Source organism: Oncorhynchus keta, unplaced genomic scaffold, assembly GCF_023373465.1.
Source record: "Oncorhynchus keta strain PuntledgeMale-10-30-2019 unplaced genomic scaffold, Oket_V2 Un_contig_10789_pilon_pilon, whole genome shotgun sequence".
Classification (NCBI taxonomy): domain Eukaryota; kingdom Metazoa; phylum Chordata; class Actinopteri; order Salmoniformes; family Salmonidae; genus Oncorhynchus; species Oncorhynchus keta.
Window position 1 is genome coordinate 84,026 of NW_026277201.1, and position 24,659 is coordinate 108,684.

Consider the following 24,659-nt stretch of genomic DNA (forward strand, 5'->3'; position numbering starts at 1 on the left):
TTGAAACATGCTCAGGAAAGTGATATCACAACTTAAACCTTCGACCTGCCTTCTCGATCCAATCACCACCACCTTCAGAACAGCTTTAAATTGCATATTTGAAGAATTGCAAGCTATTGCTAAGCACTCCCTGCTCACAGGCACTTTCCCCACTGTACTAAAAACTGCTATGGTGAAACACCTGCTGAAGAAAAGTAAAATTGATTATTCAGCTCTTAAGTGTCGGCCAATCTCTAAACTTCCATTCTTAAGCTAAATTATGGAGAAATTGGTTTTCAAACAGCCAAATGTATTTTTTAATTTTTTTTATTGTGCCCACCACAGCACAGCCTTAGTTAAAGTTGTAAATGACCTTAGAGCCAACAAATGCCAAACAGCTCTCTGTCCTTCTTCTCTTGGATTTAACCTCTAGTGACACCCCATCCCGTCTAGTGACACTAATTAGCATAATGCAACGGATATAAATATCACTAGAAAATATTCCTATTCATGAAAATCACAAATGAAATATATTGAGACACAGCTTAGCCTTTTGTTAATCACCCTGTCATCTCAGATTTTCAAAATATGCTTTACAGCCAAAGCTAGACAAGCATTTGTGTAAGTTTATCGATAGCCAAGCATAGCATTTTGTTCAGCTAGCAGCAGGTAACTTGGTTACGGAAATCAGAAAAGCAATCAAATTAAATTGTTTACCTTTGATGAGCTTCGGATGTTTTCACTCACAAGACTCGCAGTTAGATAGCAAATGTTCCTTTTTTCCAAAAATATTATTTTTGTAGGCGAAATAGCTCCTTCACGTTTGGCTGAGAAATCGCCCGGAAATTGCAGTCACGAAAACGACGAAGAATATTCCAAATTAGTTCCATAATATCGACAGAAACATGGCAAACGTTGTTTATAATCAATCCTCAAGGTGTTTTTCAAATATCTATTCGATAATATATCCATCGGGACAATTAGTTTTTCAGTAGGACCGATTGGAGTAATGGCTACCTCTGTATTTTATGTGAGAGTCACCCTGGGAGCCATCAGGTGACCACTTGCGCAATGTAGCCGCTTACGGGTATTCTTCAACATAAATGCGTAAAACTACATCACAATGCTGTAGACACCTTGGGGAATACGGAGAAAGAGTAATCTGGTTGATAGCCCATTCACTGCTCAATAGGGACTCATTGGAACGCAGCGCTTTCAAAACAGGAGGAACTTCCGGATTGGATTTTTCTCAGGCCTGTAACATCAGTTCTGTTATACTCACAGACAATATTTTTACAGTTTTTGAAACTTTAGAGTGTTTTCTATCCTACGCTGTCAATTATATGCATATTCTAGCATCTTGTCCTGATAAAATATCCCGTTTAAAAACGGGAAAGTTTTTTCCCCATAAATTAAAATATTGCCCCCTAGTCTTAAAAGGTATTCAACACTGTTGACCATTATGTCCTTCTGGACAGGCTGGGGAGGTGGGTTGACTTCTCCAGTCCAGCTCTAAATTGGTTTAGGACCCATTTAACCGGTCAAGAGTTTTTCCACCATTGGTGTACATAACTCAGAAAATACATAACACATCGCGTTCCACATGGTTCAGTACGGTTCAGTAGGTTACCCATTGGCAGCATTATCAGAAAGCACGGCATTGATTTAACGCTACGCAGATTATACACAACTTTGCATTTGTGTCACCAGAGGATTTTAGCTCCACAAATAAGACTGTTAGTGATTTAAATACTTGAATGGCTCACAACTTCCTCCAGATAAATCAAGACAAGACCAAGGTACTTATTATTGGAGCCAAAGGACAGAGAGAATCTTCACACAGGAATGTGAACAAAATAGCCTGAGGAACATTGCCACGGTGCAGCCGTTTCTATCTCAGGCTGAAAGACTCATCCATGCTTTTATTACAAGCAGGCTTGACTACTGTAATGCTCTTCTGTCTGGTCTACCGCAGAAAGCCATTGGTCAACTGCAAAACATACAGAATGCTGCAGCACGGATAATGACTTTGACCAGACAGAAGTTTTAGAATTGATTTTAATATTTTGTTTTTAAAGCAATCCACAATTGTACACCCCAATAGATGTGTATTTATTAGGGATCACCATTAGCAGCTAGTCTTCCTGGGGTGCAAACACATTAAAGGCACTTACATTACATATCAAACAAAGTCTAACAAAAGCCCCCCCAATGTTATCCATTTCTCTGAATGAATGTCCTCTACAAGCGTGCTGAAAGTCTTGTCAATTTGTTTACTCTAAAAATAGCATAGTATCTGGTCAAACTATTTTTTCCGGAAGTTTACTAAGGGTTGTAACAGGCTGTTGGGTCGGCTATTTGAGCCAGTAAAGGGGGCTTCACTATTCCTGGGTAGCGGAATTACTTTTGCTTCCCTCCAGGCCTGAGGGTACACACTTTCTAGTAGGCTTAAACTGAAGATATGGCAAATAGGGGCAATATCGTTCACCATTATCCTCAGTAATTTTCCATCCAGATTGTCAGACCTGGTGGCTTGTCATTGTTGATAAACAATAATAGTTTTACCTCTTCCACACTCGCTTTACAGAATTCAAAAGAACAATGCTTGTCTTTCATAATTTGGTCAGATTAACAGTACCAGTCAAATTGACACACCTACTCTTTATATCCTACATTGTAGAATAATAGTGAAGACGTCACAACTATGAAATAACACATACAGAATCATGTAGTAGGCAAAAAAAAGTGTTACATTAAAATATACATTTTATATTTCTTCAAAGCAGCCACCCTTCGCCTTGACAGCTTTCTCTCAAGCAGCTTCACCTGGAATGCTTTTCCAACAGTCTTGAAGGAGTTCACACATATGCTGAGCACTTGTTGCCTGCTTTTACTTCAATCTAAGGTCCAACTCATCTCATACCATCTCAATTGGGTTGAGGTCGAGTGATTGTGGAGGCCAGGTCATCTGATGCAGCACTCCATCACTCTCCTTCTTGGTCAAATAGCTCTTACACAGGCTGGAGGTGTGTTGGGTCATTGCCCTGTTGAAAAACAAAACGATAGTGGGACTAAGTGCAAATCAGATGGGATGGCATATCGCTGCAGAATGCTGTGGTAGCCATGCTGGTTAAGTGTGCCTTGAATTCTAAATAAATCAGAGACAGTGTCACCAGCAAAGCACCCCCACACCATCACACCTCCTCCCCCATGATGGGAACCACACATGCAGAGATCATCCGTTCACCTACTCTGCGTCTCAAAGACATGGCGGTTAGAATAAAAAATCTTACATGTGGACTCAGACCAAATGTCAGATTTCTATCGGTTTAATGTCCATTGCTCCTCTTTCTTAGCCCAAGCAAGTCTCTAATTATTGGTGTCCTTTAGCAGTGGTTTCATTGCAGAAATTTGACCATGAAGGCCTGATTCAACAGCCTCCTCTGAACAGTTGATGTTGAGATGTGTGTTACTGTGAAGCATTTATTTGGGCTGCAATTTCTGAGGCTGGTAACTCTAATGAACGTATCCTCTGCAGCAGAGGTAACTCTGGGTCTTCCTTTCCTGTGGCGGTCCTCATGAGAGCCAGTTTCATCATAACGCTTGATGGTTTTTGCGACTGCACTTGAAGAAACTTTCAAAGTTGTTGAAATGTTCCGTATTCACACTGATCTTCATGTCTTAAAGTAATGGACTGTCGTTTCTCTTTGCTTATATTTGACCAAATAGGGCCATCTTCTGCATTACAACCGCTACCTTGTCACAAAGGATTGGCTCAAATGCATTAAGGAAAGAAATTGTACAAAATGTACTTTTAACAAGGCACACCTGTTGATTGAAATGCATTCCTCATGAAGCTGGTTGAGAGAATGCCAAGAGTGCGCAAAGCTGTTAAAGGCAAAGGGTGACTACTTTGAAGAATCTCAAATATATATTTATTTGATTAACACATTTTTGGTTACTACATGATTCCAGGTGTGTTATTTCATAGTTGATGTCTTCACTATTATTCTACAAATGTAGAAAATAGTAAAAATAAAGAAAAACCCTGGAATGAGTATGTCTGTCCAAAGTTGTGACAGGTACTGTACATGGATGTGTAGTGTCAGCATGTATTCCTGGCATGTCATTCCTTAATATATAATTAAGGTAGTTGGCAATATCAGTGGAGTGTGTGATGAATGAGCCATCTGATTCAATGAATGGAGCAAAGTTTGCGTTTTTTCCCCAAAATGTCATTTAAAAAGGTGCTATCATTCTTTAAAGGATGTATTTTTGTTTCATAGTATAGTCATTTTAGACACATGATTTCTCAATTTGCAATATGTTTGCCAATGGGTTGTGCTGCCAGACTTTATTTGCCTTTCACTTCATTCCTCTCCACCATACAATTGTTAAATTCCTCATCAATCCAAGGGGTTTTAACACAGTCATCTTAATGGGTGCGTGGTTAGTCATTGGAATATACAATTTTATAAATGTGTCAAGTGCAGCATCTGGTTGTTCCTCACTACACACCACAGACCAGTAAATATGTTTTACATGATCAACATAAGATTCACTACAAAACATGTCAGACATGCTTCTGAGTTGTGTACCCAGTTTGTCCTGCAGATCCTCTGGCATTTTAACTATCCCAAAGCCTAGGACCAAGAAGCAAGTAGAGGCAAGCCTTACTAAGCCCCCAGCCTCTGGAAAAGTCTGCCAGAGAACCTGAGGGGGGCAAACTGGACATTTTTAAATGGAGATCTTAAAACACCTTTTTAGCTTTTGAAAAGCTTGGCTTTTCCTGATGGCAGCCTTTATTAATTCAGTCATCCAGGGCTTGTCTACGGTTGTTGTTTTGTTATTGGCATGCATATGTCAAGTGCAGTCTGAATGCAGAGTCGAACGTCTCCACCTTTGCATCGATGCTCTCCACACCTCATATGGCAGACCAGTCAGTACTGAAACTACATCATGCAAAGGCCTCCTTTCTGTTCTGGGTTACCAGACGTCCTTTTTCCCTCTGCACCTCGCTTCTCCCTCCTGATGTGGTGTTTGGGGAGAACAGCAGACACTAGTGATCACTGGATCCAAGAGGAGCAAGTACAGTGAGGGTGTTGTAGAGATATTTGTAATGATCAGATCTAGGATGGAGTCCACTCTGGTCTCATCTTTGACCACTTGTTTCATGTCTGGCGGGGAGTTTGTCAGCATCTGGATGGGCAAATTAAAGTCTCCACACAGGATGAGACCCATTTGGGGATAGGACATCCTGATCACATCAAGTGTTGATGAGATAATCCACAGTGTTCTGCTATAGTGTTTTCTTACTTGCCCCTGGTTGATTGCAGAGTACTCAAACTACCAGAGCTGAAACTGAGCTGGGGAGTCATTTAGGACAGAGCTGAAGCAACACACTCAAATTTGTCTTTCTCTATGTCAGTTCTTCTCTCTGCCTGCATACTGTGGTTCACACCTCTTTCTCTATGTCAGTTCTCCCTGCCTGCATACTGTGGTTCACACCTCTTTCTCTAGGTCAGTTCTTCTCTCTGCCTGCATACTGTGGTTCACACCTCTTTCTCTAGGTCAGTTCTCTGCCTGCATACTGTGGTTCACACTCTCTCTCGGTCAGTTCTCTCTGCCTGCATTCTGTGGTTCACACCTCTTTCTCTAGGTCAGTTCTCTCTGCCTGCATTCTGTGGTTCACACTCTTTCTCTCGGTCAGTTCTCTCTGCCTGCATACTGTGGTTCACATACATAGTCACACGTGCTCCTCTCATCCCCTCTGGACCTGTCAATTCTGAACATCTGACAGTCTTGAATGAAAAGAGATTAATCTGGGATATTTTCGTGGGCCCAAGTTTCAGTGACACATCGAATGTCTGCATTTTCTGATGGAAAAAGCAGTTCAAATTCATCCAATGATCTTGAATAACAAACAAGCACAGTGTCAGTCTCTGGGGCATTTCTGGATGTATTTGTGACATCACATAATTCCGTTAGAACTCTGTATTCACGTGAGAGATTGTGTTTTTGATGTATTTTAGGTCTGTTACCTTCTATTGTCAATATTTTCCTCGGTCTGCCCTTACCAGCTGTAATCCCTCTCACCCGGCTTCTTTCCGCATTATCCCGAAGGTGCAGTGCCAGTGAAGGTGCATGTTGTTTATATATCCATAGAAAATGAGTATTGAGTATTCCACAACATTTGTACAATTCATTGGTATCAAAGCCATGAAGTATGCAGTGTGACTAAAAAAACATTTCAACCATGAGGTGGACATCAATCCCTCACACGCCAGCAGCATACCACTGCTGGCTTGCTTCTGAAGCTAAGCAGGGTTGGTCCTGGTCAATCCCTGGATGGGAGACCATATGCTGCTGGAAGTGGTGTTGGAGGGCCAGTAGGAGGCACTCTTTCCTCTGGTCTAAAAAAATATCCCAATGCCCCTACACTGCTGTATGTAGGGTGCCGTCTTTCGGAAGGGACGTTAAACGGGTGTCCTAACTCTCTGACGTCATTAAAGATCCCATGGCACTTATCGTAAGAGTAGGGGTGTTAACCCCGGTGTCCTGGCTAAATTCCCAATCTGGACCTCAAACCGTCACGGTCACCTAATAATCCCCAGTTTACAATTGGCTCATTCCTCCTCCTCTCCCATGTAACTATCCCCCAGGTCGTTGCTGCAAATGAGAATGTGTTCTCAGTCAACTTACCTGGTAAAATAACAGATAAATAAAATAAACATTCTGTATGATTGGCAATAGCATGATATATTTTTGAGTCTACATTTCTTCCACATCCTACCTGATCCACTCAGAACTGAACGGCTTGGCAGTATAGGGGCTACGGGTCGGTTTTGAAAAGATCGAACCGAGTTGCTCACCTCTTTTCACAGGAGGCAGTGTCGATGTCCATGCTCTGAGATCTGGACAGACTCTGGGTCTCCAGGCTGTTGGAGGGAGAGCTGGAGAGGGAGCTCACACCCTCGCTGCTCTGACTGCGGTACGCCACACCTGAGACAGGAACGACAAGGGAAAAAAAACAAATAAGCAAGGGCAACAGAATGAGATTATTTTTTTCAAATGGCACCCAATTCCCTGTATAATATAGGCCGTGGTCAAAAGTGGCACACGACAGTGCATTCAAAGCTCTTCACTTTTTCCAATTTGTTACAGTACAACCATGTTATATATATATATTAACACACAATGACAAAGCAAAAACAGGTTTAGAAATGTCAGCAAATGTATTAAACAAAAAAACAGACTTATTACATTTAGATAAGGATTCAGACCCTTCAGTCAGTCCTTTGTTGAAGCACCTTTGGCAGCGATTACAGCCTCGAGTCTTCTTGGGTGTGACCCTACAACCTTGGCACACCTGTCAAGCTCTGTCAGGTTAGATGGGGATCGTCGCTTCACAGCTATATTCAGGTCTCTCCAGAGATGATAGATCGGGTTCAAGTCTGGGGCCTGGCTGGGCGACTCAAGGACATTCAGAGACTTGTCCTTAAGCCACTCCAGCATTGTCTTGGCAGTGTGCTTAAGGTCGTTGTCCTGTTGAAAGGTGAACTTTTGCCCCAGTCGGAGGTCCTGAGCGTAGTGGAGCAGGTTTTCATCAAGGATATCGCTGTACTTTCTGCTGTTCAATTTCCCTCGATCCTGACTAGTCTCCCAGTTGCTGCCGCTGAAAAAAATCTCCACAGCAAAATGCTGCCACCACCATGCTTCACCGTAGGGATGGAGCCAGGTTTCTTCCAGATGTGATGCTTTGCATTCAGGCCAAAGAGTTCAACCTTGGTTTCATCAGACAAGAGAGTCTTGTCATGGTCTGAGAATCATTTAGGTGCCTTTTGTCAAACTCCAAGCTGTCATGTGCCTTTTACTGGGGAGTGGCTTCTGTCTGGCTACTCTACCATAATGGCCTGATTGGTGGAGTGCTGCAGAGAGGGTTGTCTTTCTGGAAGGTTCTCCCATCTCCACAGATGAATTCTGGAGCTCAGTCAGAGTGGCCATCAGGTTTTTGGTCACCTCCCTGACCAAAGACAGCTATTAGGAAGCGTCTTAGTGGTTCTAAACTTCTTCCATTTAAGAATGGAGGCCACAGTGTCTCGGAGCTCTACGGACAAGTCCTTCGACCTCATTGCTTGGTTTTTGCTCTAAAAGCACTGTCAAGTGTGGGATCTTATATAAACAGGTGTGTGCCTTTCCAAATCATGTCCAATCAATTGAATTTACCACAGGTGAACTCCAAATCAAGTTGTAGAAACATCAAGGATGATCAATGGAAACAGGATGTACCCGAGCTCCCAGCTAGATATTGTATAACTAGTAAGTTAACTGTCCAAAATGTGCTAAATGCTGTGCAGTTGTGCATTTGGGTTGCTCATTTAGAAACTAGTTAGCTATCTAGCTAAGTGGTTAGCTTCTTCCAAACCAGGTTTTGCTTGGTAACAGCAGAGAATCCCCTCCTGGATTAAGAGCCTTGATGTCTAATATTTGCTTTATGTAAGCAGCAACCTGAGTAGCATTTTTTGTGATACTAGTATAACTATGAGCTGGGATGTTTGTCCTGCAAATACTTTAGGTCAGATTCTATAAAATGTTTGCAATGCACTCATTAGCATTCTCTATGGGATTTTACATGTACTTGTTAGCATTACTAACCTTTAGATTACAATAGCACCCCTTGTGTTCAGTGCTGGTATTACTGAATATCCCAGCATGGTATGAAGGTATGACCATCTGGATACCACCCAAGCCTAGCCTACGGTCAAGTTAACAGGTTGTTAGCTAGCTAGGTAACATGACTGAACAACGTTTGTTATCGAAACAATAATTAGCAAACCGGGATTGTTATTATTTATTTTTTAAGTAATGAGTAATGTTTATGTTTAAGCTGGTTTTGCTGTAAAGCTGCAAGCCTTTGCTCCATTTCCCCCCTTGTCTTACTCAGGCTGGTTATAACAGGCGATGGATACAATGTATCAACTTTGCTCGCTCTGCTCCAATGTAACAAATATAACAATAGAAGGCTCATCAGGGTCTGCATACCTGCCGTCAGTATGCCACGTGATATGCGCATGAAATTGAAGTGGATATTATTGGACCGGCACATTCAAGAGACTCGTGGCTGTTGCTTCAATTCAACTGAATTTATAAACAAACTGACTAGGGCAGTTTGGTAGGGCAGAAAAAAAGAAAACAAAATGGATAATATATCATATGATCTAAAATGTTGGTATTAAAAGTATCATGATGTTTTGGTACCGTGATATTACTGTGGTGCCGGTATAACGTGCAACACTAGTGGAAAGTACACATTTGTAAATAAGCTCAATACAACACGGCTAAGAAGTGAAGTATTTTGTCCTAAGTGGTGCTTTTTACTTACCTATTCTCCTAATTATGGCTGACAACAAAAACACAGGCATTCTCTGCATGTAGAAGGCTGAGGCTGAAACATCCATACAGGGCAAATAATGGAATTTTATTGAAGTTTAGCTTTATGTGTGCTGTCCATTTAATTCACTATTTAGCATACACCAATGCCTTTATACCAAGAAATAGCAGTCTGACAAAACTTGCTTGGCTTCCAACGTAGGAGACTGTGTGAAAGCTAGCTAAATAACGCACAATAGAAATTCAGCCAAAAGTGTAGTCGTCTTTAAAAGGGATAGCGCTGTCCTGGCAATTAAGCCCTTTTTTCTACTTCCCCAGAGTCAGATGAACTCATGGATAACATCTTCATGTCTCTGCGTGCAGTTTGAAGCAACTTGTGTGCAATGACTAAGTCCATGAGAACAGCTAGATAGTTAGACAGTTAGCAATGGCTCATGAAACAACCTTCAACTTCCTTCAAGCTACACGCAGAGACAAACAAATGGTATCCATGGGTGCATGACAAGTGTTTCTGGGGTTATCCCTAAGATCTGGTAAACAGCACAAGTCCTCCCTCTACACAAAGGCGGCAATCCTTCCGGCTTGAATAACTACTGTCCGATTTACAAGCAATCTTGCCTTGCCAAAATGTTTAGAAATGTAGAAATTTAACTCATACAATTCTAACCGCTTCAGCAGCTACACTTGTCTTGGATGTGCTACATTGTTTAGACCATAAAGAACATTGTGCTGCCTTATTTATTGACCTGTTGAAGGAGTTTGATACAGTTGGTCTTGTCTGAAATGGGCCTAGATCAGGCATCTTGCAATTGGTTCAAGAACTAACGCACAGCTTCCTCAATATTATGAAAGGTGGTCGATTTTAGCCCGAGGACATACGCATTTGCACATTAAAAGGTGACCAAATTGAGCAATATTAATATTAATTATTATTAATTAATTATTAATACTTGGGTATTCTGATTTACGATAAGCTCTTTTAAAGCACACTGAACGGGAGGGAGGGGCAGAATTAAGATAAATCCTGTTTCATTCACTTTGAAAAGTAGAAGGAAGATTGTTCAAGCAACACTTCTCCCAGCACTTCATTATGGTGATATAATCTACATACATGCGGCAGCCTCAGTTTTAAAACCTATTATTCAGCATGGCTTTTTATCACTGGGGACAATTTTCATATACATCAACTGCATTTTATCTAGTTATATTGGCTTGGAGTCTCTGACTAACAGAAGGGCCCAGCGTTGATACTTTTTGGCATATAAAGCAGTTCTTTTCAGACCCGCTCTCTGCACTGGCTGGTTCTGGCGGTCCCACGGGTCTCCACTGAGCTGGGGGAAAATGCTTTTAGTTTTCATGCCTCCAGCATGCCTTTCATAGCCTTCAGGCCACCTTGAAGCTGAACTTGCTGGTCCCAATTGGACAGTTTAGATCAATTTTGATTGATGTAATAGTCTGTTTTGAGTCATCTTTTGTATTTATTGTATTGATGCTGAATTGTGTGTTCCTGTTCACAGAGAGCACCCTTGAGAATGAGACCCTGGTCTCAATGGTGACCCCTCTTCTAAATAAAAGTTAAATCATATAAAAAAATATTGGACTCTGGGTAAGTAGAAAAAGGGCATAATTGCCCAAATCCACACTATCCCTTTAAACATAATCTGCTCATACCTGAGGCACCCATAAGAAAGGTGACACTCTGGACATTGAGTCCCAGTGCGTGTGAGGCAGCTGGTGGAAAGAGCTGGGGTGTGGCCCCTGAGGTCCCAGGAAGGGGCCCAGGGGGGGGTCTCTCTCTGTGGGGATGTCAGGGGAGTGCTGGGCTGGGATGTTTGTCCTCCTGCCAGTCTTGCCAGTCTCCTCATGCGGATCTGCAATGAACAGAAGAAAGTTAGACTGAATCATCATTAACTATCTACCGGTATAACAGACCAAATACGAGACACTCAGGGCTTTTTTTAGAAACCATAATGATTAAATCAGTGTGATACATATTTAGTATACATAAAACATGTTGATTAAATCATGGTTAACGTTACAGTATTAATACTAACGAATAGCTAGCTGGATAGGCAATTGTAATATTGACGTTTTTAGATCGTACATAACTATCTAGCCAGCTAGATTGAAATGATTACGCTTTATGCTAACTTATCTTCACTAACGTTACCATTACAGCAAACAACTATAACACCGGCTAGCAGGTGAAACGGTCATTTAAATCTAGCCACCACTGATATTGACGATAACATTTATTTTGGCATTGTTGGTCTACAACATCTGTTGGAAGAATAAAATGGCATCTATCTAGTTACAGAACTAGTTAGATACCTAATCGGCACGCAGCTAAACTGGCTTGCACATGGTGGCCTTCTGTGTTAGTTAATGTTTTCTAGCTAGATTGGGTGGGCTAACGATCTAAATATTCATTATTACGATGCTATGTCCCATTAATAGACGTCTAGGTATCCAAACCCGTATTGTTGTTGTTAGCTAACAATTACATCTGCGTAACGTTACAGACTCAGCTAGTTAGCCAATCTAATATCACCTAGTTAGCTAACGTTAGGTTTGAAAATATAACATGGACTTGCACAGATAATCACGACCACAAGCAGTAACTTAAGTTGTCACATATTGGATCAAACGAATTGTAGTTGTACCAACATTTAGACGTTACCTTACCTCGTCGGCACTCAACTCCATCGTTTTTCCTTTACTTTCAGCTAGCTTTAGCTTACCTATTGTGCCAGCCAACTAGCTAGCTTTCCGTTTAATATACACACATGTGCATAGTCTAACAAATAGCAGTTTGTATTGATTGTCATAAATTTAAAGGGGAAAGACAGAGTTTCCTACAAAATGTGTGTTATCTATTCAAATGCTACGGAGAATGAAACAAACATAAAAGTATAATTAATCAAAACACGAAGGTGGCCATTTTTATCAGACGTCACTTGACTGGGGATAGAGAGGAAGGGGCAAAGCAAGAGGGTGTACTCCGCCCAAAAGCTGTACACTAAAATAAGACCACGAAGTGAGGAATCAATGCGTTTTTTTTACTTTACATTTTCTACGTGAGGCACTGAGGCTTATTTGACCGAATAGAAGTTTCGTAATGTTTAAGTTGTTATGAATGCACTGATATAAGTGGACGCACGTGGCATTTCGGCAACATAAAAAAACGACTTCGTATCGGAGTTGTGCCTGTTCTTCACTGTGAGAATCTGCCCGCTCATTGGCAAGAACGGTCCCACCTGATCTCGCCTACTCCCGCTTGCCTTCTATCTTTGAGGACATGTTTTTTTTATGATTAGAGTGGTACCCGAATATCTTGTCAATATAATAAATAATCGTTGGTCACACTGAATCACTGTTACACTGAATTGTGAATACTGTAATTGTGGGGGTTGAATTATATTTTGCAAATTGTATTTGGTCGACTGGTTTGTAAGTCGCTCTGGATAAGAGCGTCTGCTAAATGACTTAAATGTAAAATAATTTGTAAGTCGCTCTGGATAAGAGCGTCTGCTAAATGACTTAAATGTAAAATGTAAATGGTAGCCTAGAGGTTAGAGAGGCTCCGGGTGTTCCGGGTCGCCGGTTCAAATGCCCAAGGCGCTTCAGTTCTCCCCTACAATTGCTCCATGTGCGCCCTTGCTTCAACCTCTCTGTAAAGCCTATGCATTTCTTTTCGGAGCGATGGGACAAAGCACAACACAAGTTTCCATGTGTGTACGTTGGAAAATAAAGTAATCTTCCTCTAATCTTGAAATCCTGCCCTGCTATATATTCTAAATTACGTTAATTGGATAGAAGAGTGAACTGAAAATGACAACAAAATATGTATTAATGCTCCCATTTAGCAAAACAACTTTTCTGAAGCTTTAAAACTGGCATCAATTATGTTAAAATTAATACAACATTTAGAGGACACCAACAGACCACTTCGACTTCAACATTCTGAGTAAAGGATACAGAATTGTTTTTCTATTTGACTGTGATATGTTGTTGTTGTTTATCTATCTTAGTTGAATGCACTGACTGTAAGTCACTCTCGATAAGAGCGTCTGCTGAATGACCAAAATGTAAATGTTGAAAAAATAACACCTGCCAAGCATGCTGGGTATTATGGTAATGACCTATTCCCCAAACAAGTACACATTTGGTGGATGCGGACCAGATCCAAACGAGTTTAGTACAGTAGAGCACAGTATAACATAGAAGAGTACAATACAGTACAATATGGTACGTTATGGTACAGGACAGGACAGTAGAGTTTTATTCAGTAGAGTACAGTAAGTACATTCCAGTACAGTATGGTACAGTACAGTACATACATAGCCTTTAATTCATTAAAGTAGAGTACAGTAAAGTACAGTACAGTAGTGTACAGTAAAATATAGTTTAATTCAGTAGAGTACGGTACAGTAGAGTTTAATTCAGTAGAGTCGAGTACAATAGAGTTAAGTAGGGTACAATACAGTACACTTTACTATACCCTACTTTTCTTTACTGTACTGTAATGTACTCTGATGTGCTCTACTGTAGTATACTGTGCTGTACTGTGCTGTCCAAACTTGTGATACATAGATGTCAATGACCAAATCCGGTCTGGACTAAATCTGAAACAACTATAGATTTCTATGTCTGGGCTAAATCAAAGCCGATCCAATTATAGACATCTTTATTATAGACGTCTAAATCAAGTCCGGTCCGGACCAAATCTGAACGTCTATGATTGTGCCAAAGAAAGACGTCCCAAAGACTTCGCCTGACGTCAAATGCTTAGTGGGTGTGATTTATGGAGAGTCAAAACTAATTGACAGTGATCAATTTTCACATTTGTATTTTATTTTTTGTAATGTAAAAAAATCATACTCCATATTATATAGATGATTTGTTGAATTGTATTCACAAGTTAGAACTGATTTTTGCAGCAAGACAAATGACATTGGGCAAATCAAATCCAGTTGTGTATACGTTAGATCCACACGATGCCTCGTGGCAACCCCATGTGGCCTCATGGCAAGACACAGGACAGAGGACAAAAAGAACACAATAGGATTTAGAGGAGTCCAAGTTTACCGGTAACACTGCAGCAGTCCACTTCAGCTATTGACTGATATCTGATTATTATTATTATTATGATTATTATTATTATTATTATATCTGCTGAGATTTCCTAAACCTGTAAAATGCGGAATTTCATTTACTCAAACATCCAAATTATTTACAACTATTAATTCAGGTGAGAATTCTCCTCTTAATGTCAACCAAGCTCTGCAGTGTTTGTCTCTTCACAGTATTTACTGTACACAATTTGATAACAGTAATCCAATGGTACCTTCTAATGGTAATAAAATATAACGTTTTTCATTTGGAAAATGTTATTTATTTAACTATTGACAATACCCTTATGTTTATGAGCACACGTAACAAAACAATACATGTAACTAGGCAAGTCAGTTTAGAACAAATTCTTATTTACAATGACGGCCTACCCCAGGCCAAACCCTCCCCTAACCCGGACGACGCTGGGCCAATTGTGCACCGCCCTATGGGACTCCCAATCACGTCCGGTTGTGATACAGCCTGAGATAAAACCAGGGTCTGTAGTGATGCCTCTAGCACTTAATTCCAGTGCCTTAGACCATTGCGCCACTCGAGAACCTTCACTGGAAAATAAAGAGTCAAGTCATATTATCCCAGACAACTAACAGCTCTTGGACCTGGATTTATTTACCCATGCTTAGGGTTCAGAGTGGCAGTAAACACAATTGGTGTACATCATGGAGCATATTATCTTCTTCTCAAGAGAAACAAATCTCAGGGCTCTATTCAATCCACATCACGGAAGTTCAGCTTTACAGGGTGATTTACATTTAAAGGCAATTTTCCCATTTCAGGTGAGACCGCATGCCCGCTAAACGCTGCATACTTCGGCTTAATCAGGAATTACCTTTACGTTTCTAGCGCGGAACCTGTAACAGTTTAGCTTTACAGATTTAATAGAGCCCTTACTATTTAGTATTTTATTAGGATCCCCATTAGCTACTGCTAAAGCAACTTGAAGTGCATCCTTCACACATTAGTTTGAAAACTTGGCCTTCACAGAATAACACCTGAGAAAAAAGATACATAAGAATAACAAAACTACTTTTAGTAGATAAAATAGAAAGCATGGAGAAGTAGTCTTTACAGCACAGGGAAATGTAAATAATGAAAGACTGGGCTAATGTCCAAAGAAGGTCTTTGCCTCCAACTAATGGGGAAAATGAAATGCACACTGATTACCATATGCCGTTTATCCTCCTCTATCCAGAGTGTCCAACCACGATTCTTCTTCTCCCCAATCTGTTGTGAGAGAAAAATTATGTATTTACCTGATTTGTTTAATATTAATAGTTAACAATTAATATGCTTAACAATAGTAAAGACGTTTCTTTAGTGCCAATGCTGTGCTCCTGAGAAAGGATGGTTCATCTCTTCCACGTTCACTCCCTGCAGCTGGTCTCGCCGTGTAGTCAAGGACATGAGATAGAGATAAACTTGAGGAACAGATAGACCTGTATTGTTTTCAATCATCTTTGCTTCTGAGTAACCTGGTCACACGGCATAAGTCAAATAGCCTCTGAGAGTGACCACAGTTCTTCAGTCCATCCTGTTCTTGTACCTTCTTCCAAGGGCACAGCTGTGGGGAGATAGAAGAGAACGGAGCGTAGCTTGGTAGAGAAAGGAGTCAACGTAACTGCTGTTATCACATGTTTGTGGCTATGACCTCACCCACCTGATACACCTGGCCACAAGAAGAATACAAGGTAGCTTATGATTCTCTGATCTGCCGGGGAGGGGTGGAACCAACCATGACTAAGCAGTTTTTGGGTTTCTACATTTGAAGATACACTTGACGAAAATACACTTCATTAAAATATTGTTTATATTTACATCTGTCGTTCTCATAGGACGCTGTTCAATCAAAAAGAATAGCTGGGCTACCCCAGATAAATTGAATACAAGATTCTTCCAGCGCAGAGCAAGTAAATCAAAATTGCATGCAGACAAAAATGATTTTTTTCTTCATTTTTCCTTTGTGTATCACAAAAAACTCACGGAATCAAAATTGATCTGACCATACCCCTCTCAACAACTAAGCTACAGTCTCCACACACAAATGATCAACATCAAACGCATCACTTTAGCTGTCTCCACTCATTCAGGCTGCTAGCTCTCCCATGAGTCTACCTTGAGCCAGTCAGAGGTGTCTGTGGCCAGCCTGGCCAACTCTACACTGTGACAGGCCTCAATCAGATCCTTCTTCTTATAGCTGTCATCCACAGAAAAGATGATGCTCCTCACAACTATGACCACAGGAAGATTGAGGTGGAGCGCGCCCACAGGACAGGAAAACCCACCACCGGCCCAGTTGACAGGCCCAGGCCAATAGTGGTCAAGTTCCTGAGGTTCAAGAACAAGGTAGCTGTTCTGGAAAGAGAAACTTGAGAGGAACATATATCTTCCTCAACGAGGACTATCCTGAAGCTGTGCGTCAGAAGAGGAAAGAACTTATCCCAGCCATGAAAGCTGCCAGAGAACGTGGGGACATTGCTTACATCTGATATGACAGGCTCATTGTCCACCCTCCCTAACAGAAGCCTGGAAGGGATGAGAGAGTAGCAAACACACCAATTGATTAATGGACTTCTGAATGGATAATTTTTCTCTTCCTTTGTTTGCTCTTTTCAATATTATGTCTATCTTTGATAAGCAACCCAGGAGTGGGATGAAAATAGCCCATATTAATATATGAAGAAATAAGGTTAATAGAAATGTTAATAGAAATAAGGTTAATAGAAATAAGGTTAAAAATAAGGTTAATAGAAATAAGGTTAGAAATAAGGTTCAGGAAATAAGGTTAGAAATAAGGTTAATATAAATAAGGTTGATAGAAATAAGATTAATAGAAATAAGGTTAGAAATAAGGTTAATAGAAATAAGGTTAGAAATAAGGTTAATAGAAATAAGGTTAGTAGAAATACGGTTAATAGAAATAAGGTTAATAGAAATAAGGTTAATAGAAATAAGGTTAATAGAAATAAGGTTAGAAATAAGGTTAATAGAAATAAGGTTAGAAATAAGGTTAACAGATATAAGGTTGATAGAAATAAGGTTAATAGAAATAAGGTTAGAAATAAGGTTAATAGAAATAAGGTTAGAAACAAGGTTAATAGAAATAAGGTTAGATATAAGGTTGATATAAATAAGGTTAATATAAATAAGGTTAGAAAAAAGGTTAATAGAAACAACGTTAATGGAAATAAGGTTAGAAAAAAGGTTAATAGAAATAAGGTTAATAGAAATAAGGTTAATAGAAATAAGGTTAGATATAAGGTTGATAGAAATAAGGTTAATAGAAATAAGGTTAGAAAAAAGGTTAATAGAAATAACGTTAATGGAAATAAGGTTAGAAAAAAGGTTAATAGAAATAAGGTTAATAGAAATAAGGTTAGAAATAAGGTTAATAGAAATAAGGTTAATAGAAATTGGGTTGGAAATAAGGTTAATAGAAATAACGTTAATAGAAATAAGGTTAATAGAAATAAGGTTAGAAATAAGGTTAATAGAAATAAGGTTAATAGAAATAAGGTTAGAAATAAGGTTAATAGAAATAAGGTTAGAAATAAGGTAAATAGAAATAAGGTAAATAGAAATAAGGTTAATAGAAATAAGGTTAGAAATAAGGCTAATAGAAATAAGGTTAGAAATAAGGTTAATAGAAATAAGGTTAATAGAAATAAGGTTAGAATAAGGTTAATAGAAATAAGGTTAGAAATAAGGTAAATAGAAATAAGGTAAATAGAAATAAGGTTAATAGAAATAAGGTTAGAAATAAGGCTAATAGAAATAAGGTTAGAAATAAGGTTAATAGAAATAAGGTTAGAAATAAGGTTAGAAATAAGGTTAATAGAAATAAGGTTAATAGAAATAAGGTTAGAAATATGGTTAATAGAAATAAGGTTAGAAATAAGGTTAATATAAATAAGGTTAATAGAAATAAGGTTAATAGAAATAAGGTTAGAAATAAGGTTCAGGAAATAAGGTTAGAAATAAGGTTAATATAAATAAGGTTGATAGAAATAAGTTTAATAGAAATAAGGTTAGAAATAAGGTTCATGAAATAAGTTTAGAAATAAGGTTAAGGAAATAAGGTTAGAAATAAGGTTAGAAATAAGGTTAGAAATAAGGTTAATGAAATCAATAACTTTCTAACATCAGATAACGTTCATATATTAGCCATTTCTGAGACTCACTTAGATAATTAATTTGATGATACAGCAGTTGCAATACAAGGATATAACATCTATAGAAGAGACAGAAATTCTTATGGGGAAGTGTTGCCGAATATATTTACAGCCATATCCCTGTAATGCTTAGAAGATATGGCAAGTGTTATTGAAATACTGAGGTTTCAGGTTCACTTGACACATCTAAAGCCTTTTCTTTTGGGGTGTTGCTATAGGCCACCAAGTGCTAACAGTCAGTATCTAAATAATATGTGTAAAATGCTTGATAGTGTATGTGATGCAAAGAGATTGGTCTACTTTCTTGGAGACCTGAATATTGACTAGTTTTCATTAAGCTGTCCACTCAAAAAGGAAGCTTCTCACTGTAACCAGTGTCTGTAATCTGGTTCAGGTTATTAATCAACCTACCACGCTGTTTACAAACACTACAGGAACAAGATCATCCACATGTATTGATCACATTTTTACTAATACTGCAGACCTTTGTTCTAAAGCTGTATCCGTTACTATTGGATGCAGTGATCACAATATAGTGGCTATATCCAGGAAAGACAAACTTCCAACAGCTGGGCCTAAAATAGTGTATCAGAGATTATACAAAAGATTTTGCTGTGACTCTTATGTGGATCATGTAAAAAGTATTTGTTGGTCTGATGTGATTAATAAGGAGAATCCAGACACTGCACTTGGTGAATTTATGAAATTGCTTCTTCTAATTATTGCTAAACGTGCACCTGTTAAGAAACTGACTGTTAGAACTGTTGGATTGATGAGGAATTTAAAAACTGTATGGTTGAAAGAGATGGGGCAAAAGGAGTGGTTAATAAGTCTGGCTGTACATCAGACTGGCTGTCTTACTGAAAATTTAGAAATTATGTGACTAAACTCAACAAAAAGAAGAAGAAATTGTAAATTACAGTTGAAGTCGGAAGTTTAGATACATCTTAGCCAAATACATTTCAACTCAGTTTTTCACAATTCCTGACATTTAATCCAAGTAAAAATTTCCTGTCTTCAGTCAGTTAGGATCACCACCTTATTTTAAGTATAAGAAATGTCAGAATAATAGCAGAGAGAATGATTTATTTCAGCTTTTATTTCTTTCATCACTCAATTAGAATTTCGTAGTATTGCCTTTAAATTGTTTATCTTGGGACAATCGTTTCGGGTAGCCTTCCACAAGCTTCCCACAATAAGTTGGGTGAATTTTGGCCCATTCCTCCTGACAGAGCCCGTGTAACTGAGTCAGGTTTGTAGACCTCTTTGCTCGCACACACTTTTTCAGTTCTGCCCACAACTCTTCTATAGGATTGAGGCCAAGGCTTTGTGATGGCATCTCCAATACCTTGACTTTGTTGTCCTTAAGCCATTTTGCCACACATTTGGAAGGATGCTTAGCGTCATTGTCCATTTGGAAGACCCATTTTCGACCAAGCTTTAACTTCCTGACTGATGTCTTGAGATGTTGCTTCAATGTATCCACATAATTGTCCTCATGATGCCATCTATTTTGTGAAGTGCACCAGTCCCTCTTGCAGCAAAGCACCCCCACAAAATGATGCTGCCACCCCCGTGCTTCAATTTTGGGATGGTGCTCTTCGGCTTGCAAGCCTCCCCCTTTTTCCTCCAAACATCACAATGGTCATTATGGCCAAACAATTCTATTTTTGTTTCATCAGACCAGAAGACATTTCTCCAAAAAGTACAATCTTTGTCCCCATGTGTGGTTGCAAACCATAGTCTGGCTTTTTTATGGAGGTTTTGGAGCAGTGGCTTCTTCCTTGCTGAGTTGCCTTTTAGGTTATGTCGATATAGGACTCTTTAAACACTGTTTAAAGGCCCAGTCAACTTAGTGTATGTAAACTTCTGACCCACTGGAATTCTTGATACAGTGACTTTTAAGTGAAATAATCTGTAAACAATTGTTGGAAAAATTACTTGTGTCATTGTCACACCCTGACCATAGAGAGCTGTTTATTCTCTGTTGGTTGGGGTGTGATAGTGACTAGGGTGGGTCATCTAGGTGATTAATGGTTTATGTTGGCCTGGTATGGTTCCCAATCAGAGACAGCTGTTTATCGTTGCGGCTTGGTCTACCCTTTATGACGATCATGACAGAACATCCCACCAACAACGGACCAAGCAGCGGGCCTGGTAGATAATGGCATCCTGGTCTGTGGAGGAGATTAGGGAGAGAACATCCTGGACTTGGGATGACATAATAGCAGGAGAGAAGAGCCTGCCATGGAGGCAGGCGGAAGCAGCGAAGGAGGCACAACGACGAAGTCAGGGAGGTAAGCCACAGAAACTCTAATAATTGTTTTTTGGGGGGGCACTTGGAGCAGTCGGCGTTGCCGAGGAGTGAACCAGAGCCAGTCTGGGAGAAGAAGGAGAATTTGGAGGAGAGAGAAATGGGAGAGTTGTTGAGTTGGTGGAGGATGCACAGATTTGGAATAAAGGAACGTGTTGTCAGTTTGGTGCCACCTGAGTCAGCTCCCTGTACTCGTCCTGAGAAGATTGTTAAAGTTCCGGAACAATTGATGCCGGCTATACACACTAGGTTTCCAGTGCACCTTCACAACCCACTGCGTCCTGTGCCAACTCCTCGCACTCTCCCTCAAGTGCGTGTCCCCAGTCAGGTCCGTCCTGTTCCTGCTCCTCGCACTCGCCCTGAGGTGCGTGTCACCAGCCCGGTGCAACCTGTACCGGTCCCACGCATCAGGCCTCCAGTGCGCCTCCACAGTCCAGAGCTTCCGGCGACAGTTCCCAGTCCAGAGCTTCCGGCGACAGTTCCCAGTCCACAGCTTCCGGTGACAGTTCCCAGTCCACAGCTTCCGGCGAGTTCCCAGTTCAGAGCTTCCGGTGACAGTTCAGTCCGGAACCTCCAATGATGTTTCACAGTCCTGAACCTCCAACGACAGTCCACAGTCCGGAACCTCCAACGACGGTCTACAGTCCGGAATCTCCTGAGATGGTCTACCTCCTGAGACGGTCTACAGTCCGGAACCTCCTGAGACGGTATAAAGTCCGGCACCTCCTGAGACGGTCGGCGGTCCGGCACCTCCTGAGACGGTCTGCAGCAGGGTTTCTCAGTCCAGAGTCTCCGGCAACGATCTACGGTCCGGTTCCTCCGGCGGCGACACATGGTCCGGTTCCTCTTGCGACGATCCCCGCACCAGAGCCGCCATGGAGGAAGACGTTATATCTGCGAGCGGAGTGGGTACTTCGCCCCTCACTTGAGCCACCCCCGACGATAGATGCCCACCCGGACCTTCCCCTATTGAGTCAGGTTTTGCGGTCGGAGTCCGCACCTTTGTCACACCCTGTCACACTCTGACCATAGATAGCTGTTTATTCTGTTGGTTGGGGCGTGATAGTGACTAGGGTGGTTCATCTAGGTGATTAATGGTTTATGTTGGCCTGGTATGGTTCCCAATCAGAGACAGCTGTTTATCGTTGTTTCTGATTGGGGATCATATTTAGGTACCCATTTCCTCATTGTGCTTTGTGGGATCTTGTCTACAGATAGTTGCCTGTGTGCACACCAGTAGCTTCACATTTTGTTCGTGCTTGTTTGTTTTGTTTGTTGAGTTTCTATTCATTAAAATATGTGGAACTCTACGCATGCTGCGCTTTGGTCTACCCATTATGACGATCGTGACAGTCATGCACAAACTAGTTATCCGAACCGACTTGCCAAAACTATAGTTTGTTGACAAGAAATTTGTCGAGGGGTTGAAAAATGAGTTTTAATGACTCCAACCTAAGTGTATGTAAACTTCCGACTTCAACTGTATATAGAATAGAGTCCAATTAGATGATTAAGGTGTGGTGACTATATTTTGTATATCCTTTTGTTTGTGTTTTAATAATGAATTTTATCTCATTTTCTTTGAGACTTAGGAAGTGATACGGCCACAAACAAGTTCCCCATACGACCACAAGTCAGTGTCACAGTGCCGCTCATCTGGGGAAGATAATGATGTATTGCATGACTGTTGTGCGTTATTAAAGTCTGTCTAAGTTACTGCCTAGAGCCACCAGCCTGGACAACCGGACGACGGGTCCTGAGCGAAGAGCCACAACCAGGACATCGCCTGGCCATTCTTGTGGTGGGTTGCAACTTGCAGAATCCTTCCAAGATTGAACCCACCAGAGGGGGACTGTCATGACTGTCCTGTGAGGATCCAAGTCAGATCAGGTTACAATGAATAGACTTCAACCAGACCTTCTCTCACCCACAGAGGGGGAGGAGGGAGCTGGTGGGGGGTTGACTCCTCACGCTCTGTTGTAAATTAAAGGAGATCCAGGGTCTTCTCCAAATTCACAAAGGAATGTGCTTTGTCTCCAGAGACTTTCCCCGCTGAAACTTTAACACGTTCAAAAGCGAATACTGAAACAATATTACTAACAGAGGATGTGGGGAATGTTCAGAGACGAGCTATAGAAAATGAAAGTCATACTGGTTATATTGTGATGTCATTAAACATTTTATAAAGGAAATACTGTAACTTGAAAAGTATACACACTATATGTACGATGTCTCCATTCTTAACGTTGTATATGAAATATGATTAAATTATTTTTGTTAAGATGGGGATGTAATTTTAGGAGCCATCAGAGATCATTTATTTTCTATAAACTTTGAGCAGTAAGTAGCCACGCCCTGACTGAGGTCAGAGAGCATGTCAGCCTGACGGAACCGTTGATGAGATAAATAACAGTCATCGGACATCATTTTCAACAGGACAATGAACCAAAACACACCTCCAGGCTGTGTAAGGGCTATTTGACCAAGAAGGAGAGTGATGGTGCTGTATCAGATGACCTGGCCTCCACAATCACCCGACCTCAACCCAATTGAGATGGTTAGGAGTGAAGGAAACCAGCAAGGGCTCACATATGTGGGAACTCTTTCAAGACTGTTTGAAAATAATTCCATGTGATGCTGGTTGAGTGTGCAAAGCTGTCGTCAAGGCAAACGGTGGGTCATTTGAAGAATCTATCATTTAAAATACATTTAAATTTGTTTGACACTTTTTGTTACTACATGATTCCATGTGTTATTTCATAGTTTTGATGTTTCCACTATTATTCTACAATGTAGAAAATAGTAAAATAAAGAAAATCCCTTGAATGAGTACTTGTGACAGGTGAAACAGATCAGAGTGTGACACTTCCCCCTCCTCGTTCTTGTCCTCCTCATTGTCCTTGTCCTCCTCCCTCTTGTCCTTGTCCCCCTCTTACTCTCACTCCTCTTCCTCTAACTCTCTCTCCAAAATTGGCCTCCATTATTGTCCAAACCAAGAAAACCAACCTGAAACCTATTTACAGTGCTCAAGTTCTGATTTCTAAGTGAAGAAATTAGTTGTAAGTGTTTTCACACGTGAGCACTGGGTGTAGGTAATCGGTAAATGAGTGTGGCATTTGGAATGGCAGTATTTCCAAATGAAACACACGATCTGTTTTGAATGATGTGTCTAATGTAGAGACCTGTGTTTAGTGTTTTGCAAGAAGTGTGTTTTACAATTGCAAACTGAGTGTAAAGCAGATAATGTGCGTGCAGTTTTGAACATGAGGTACATGAGTTAATGGTTTCACTGAGTGTGCCTCAAGTACCACTTTTAGTGTCTGAGCGATTGTAAAAAACTGTAATGACAAACTCGTATGCCACCTGTAAATACGAATACAATTGTTAAATTACAAGCCTAGTTGGTTTAGCCAAAGAAAACAATTGTTAAATTACAAGCCTAGTTGGTTTAGCCAAAGAAAAAGGCAGCAACCTTCCTGCTAGCCATGATTGGCTGAGATAATGAGTGGGCTGGACATGCCGAGAGATGAATTCGGATTGGTCTTCAATGTAGCATGGCTGTCTATAACATGATCTGGTCAGTATGTGTAGGTAATCCATTCCAACGCAGCTTTTTTGAACGATATCACATAGTTGAACAGCATAAGTGTTGCTCTGCACTTTCTGGAGGACCG

General features: G+C 40.4%; 1 protein-coding gene across 1 annotated transcript in view; it reads right to left on the minus strand.

The window, feature by feature from the left end:
- LOC118373314 (ubiquitin conjugation factor E4 B-like) overlaps positions 1–12,575 on the minus strand; it is a 91,025-nt gene extending 78,450 nt beyond the window's left edge. The window contains 5 exon segments of the mRNA XM_052500501.1: positions 2,903–3,023; positions 6,852–6,981; positions 11,041–11,155; positions 11,157–11,240; positions 12,055–12,575. Coding sequence (XP_052356461.1) covers positions 2,903–3,023; positions 6,852–6,981; positions 11,041–11,155; positions 11,157–11,240; positions 12,055–12,075 — 471 coding nt within the window. The 5' untranslated portion in view covers positions 12,076–12,575.
- Positions 12,576–24,659: the final 12,084 nt, after the last annotated feature.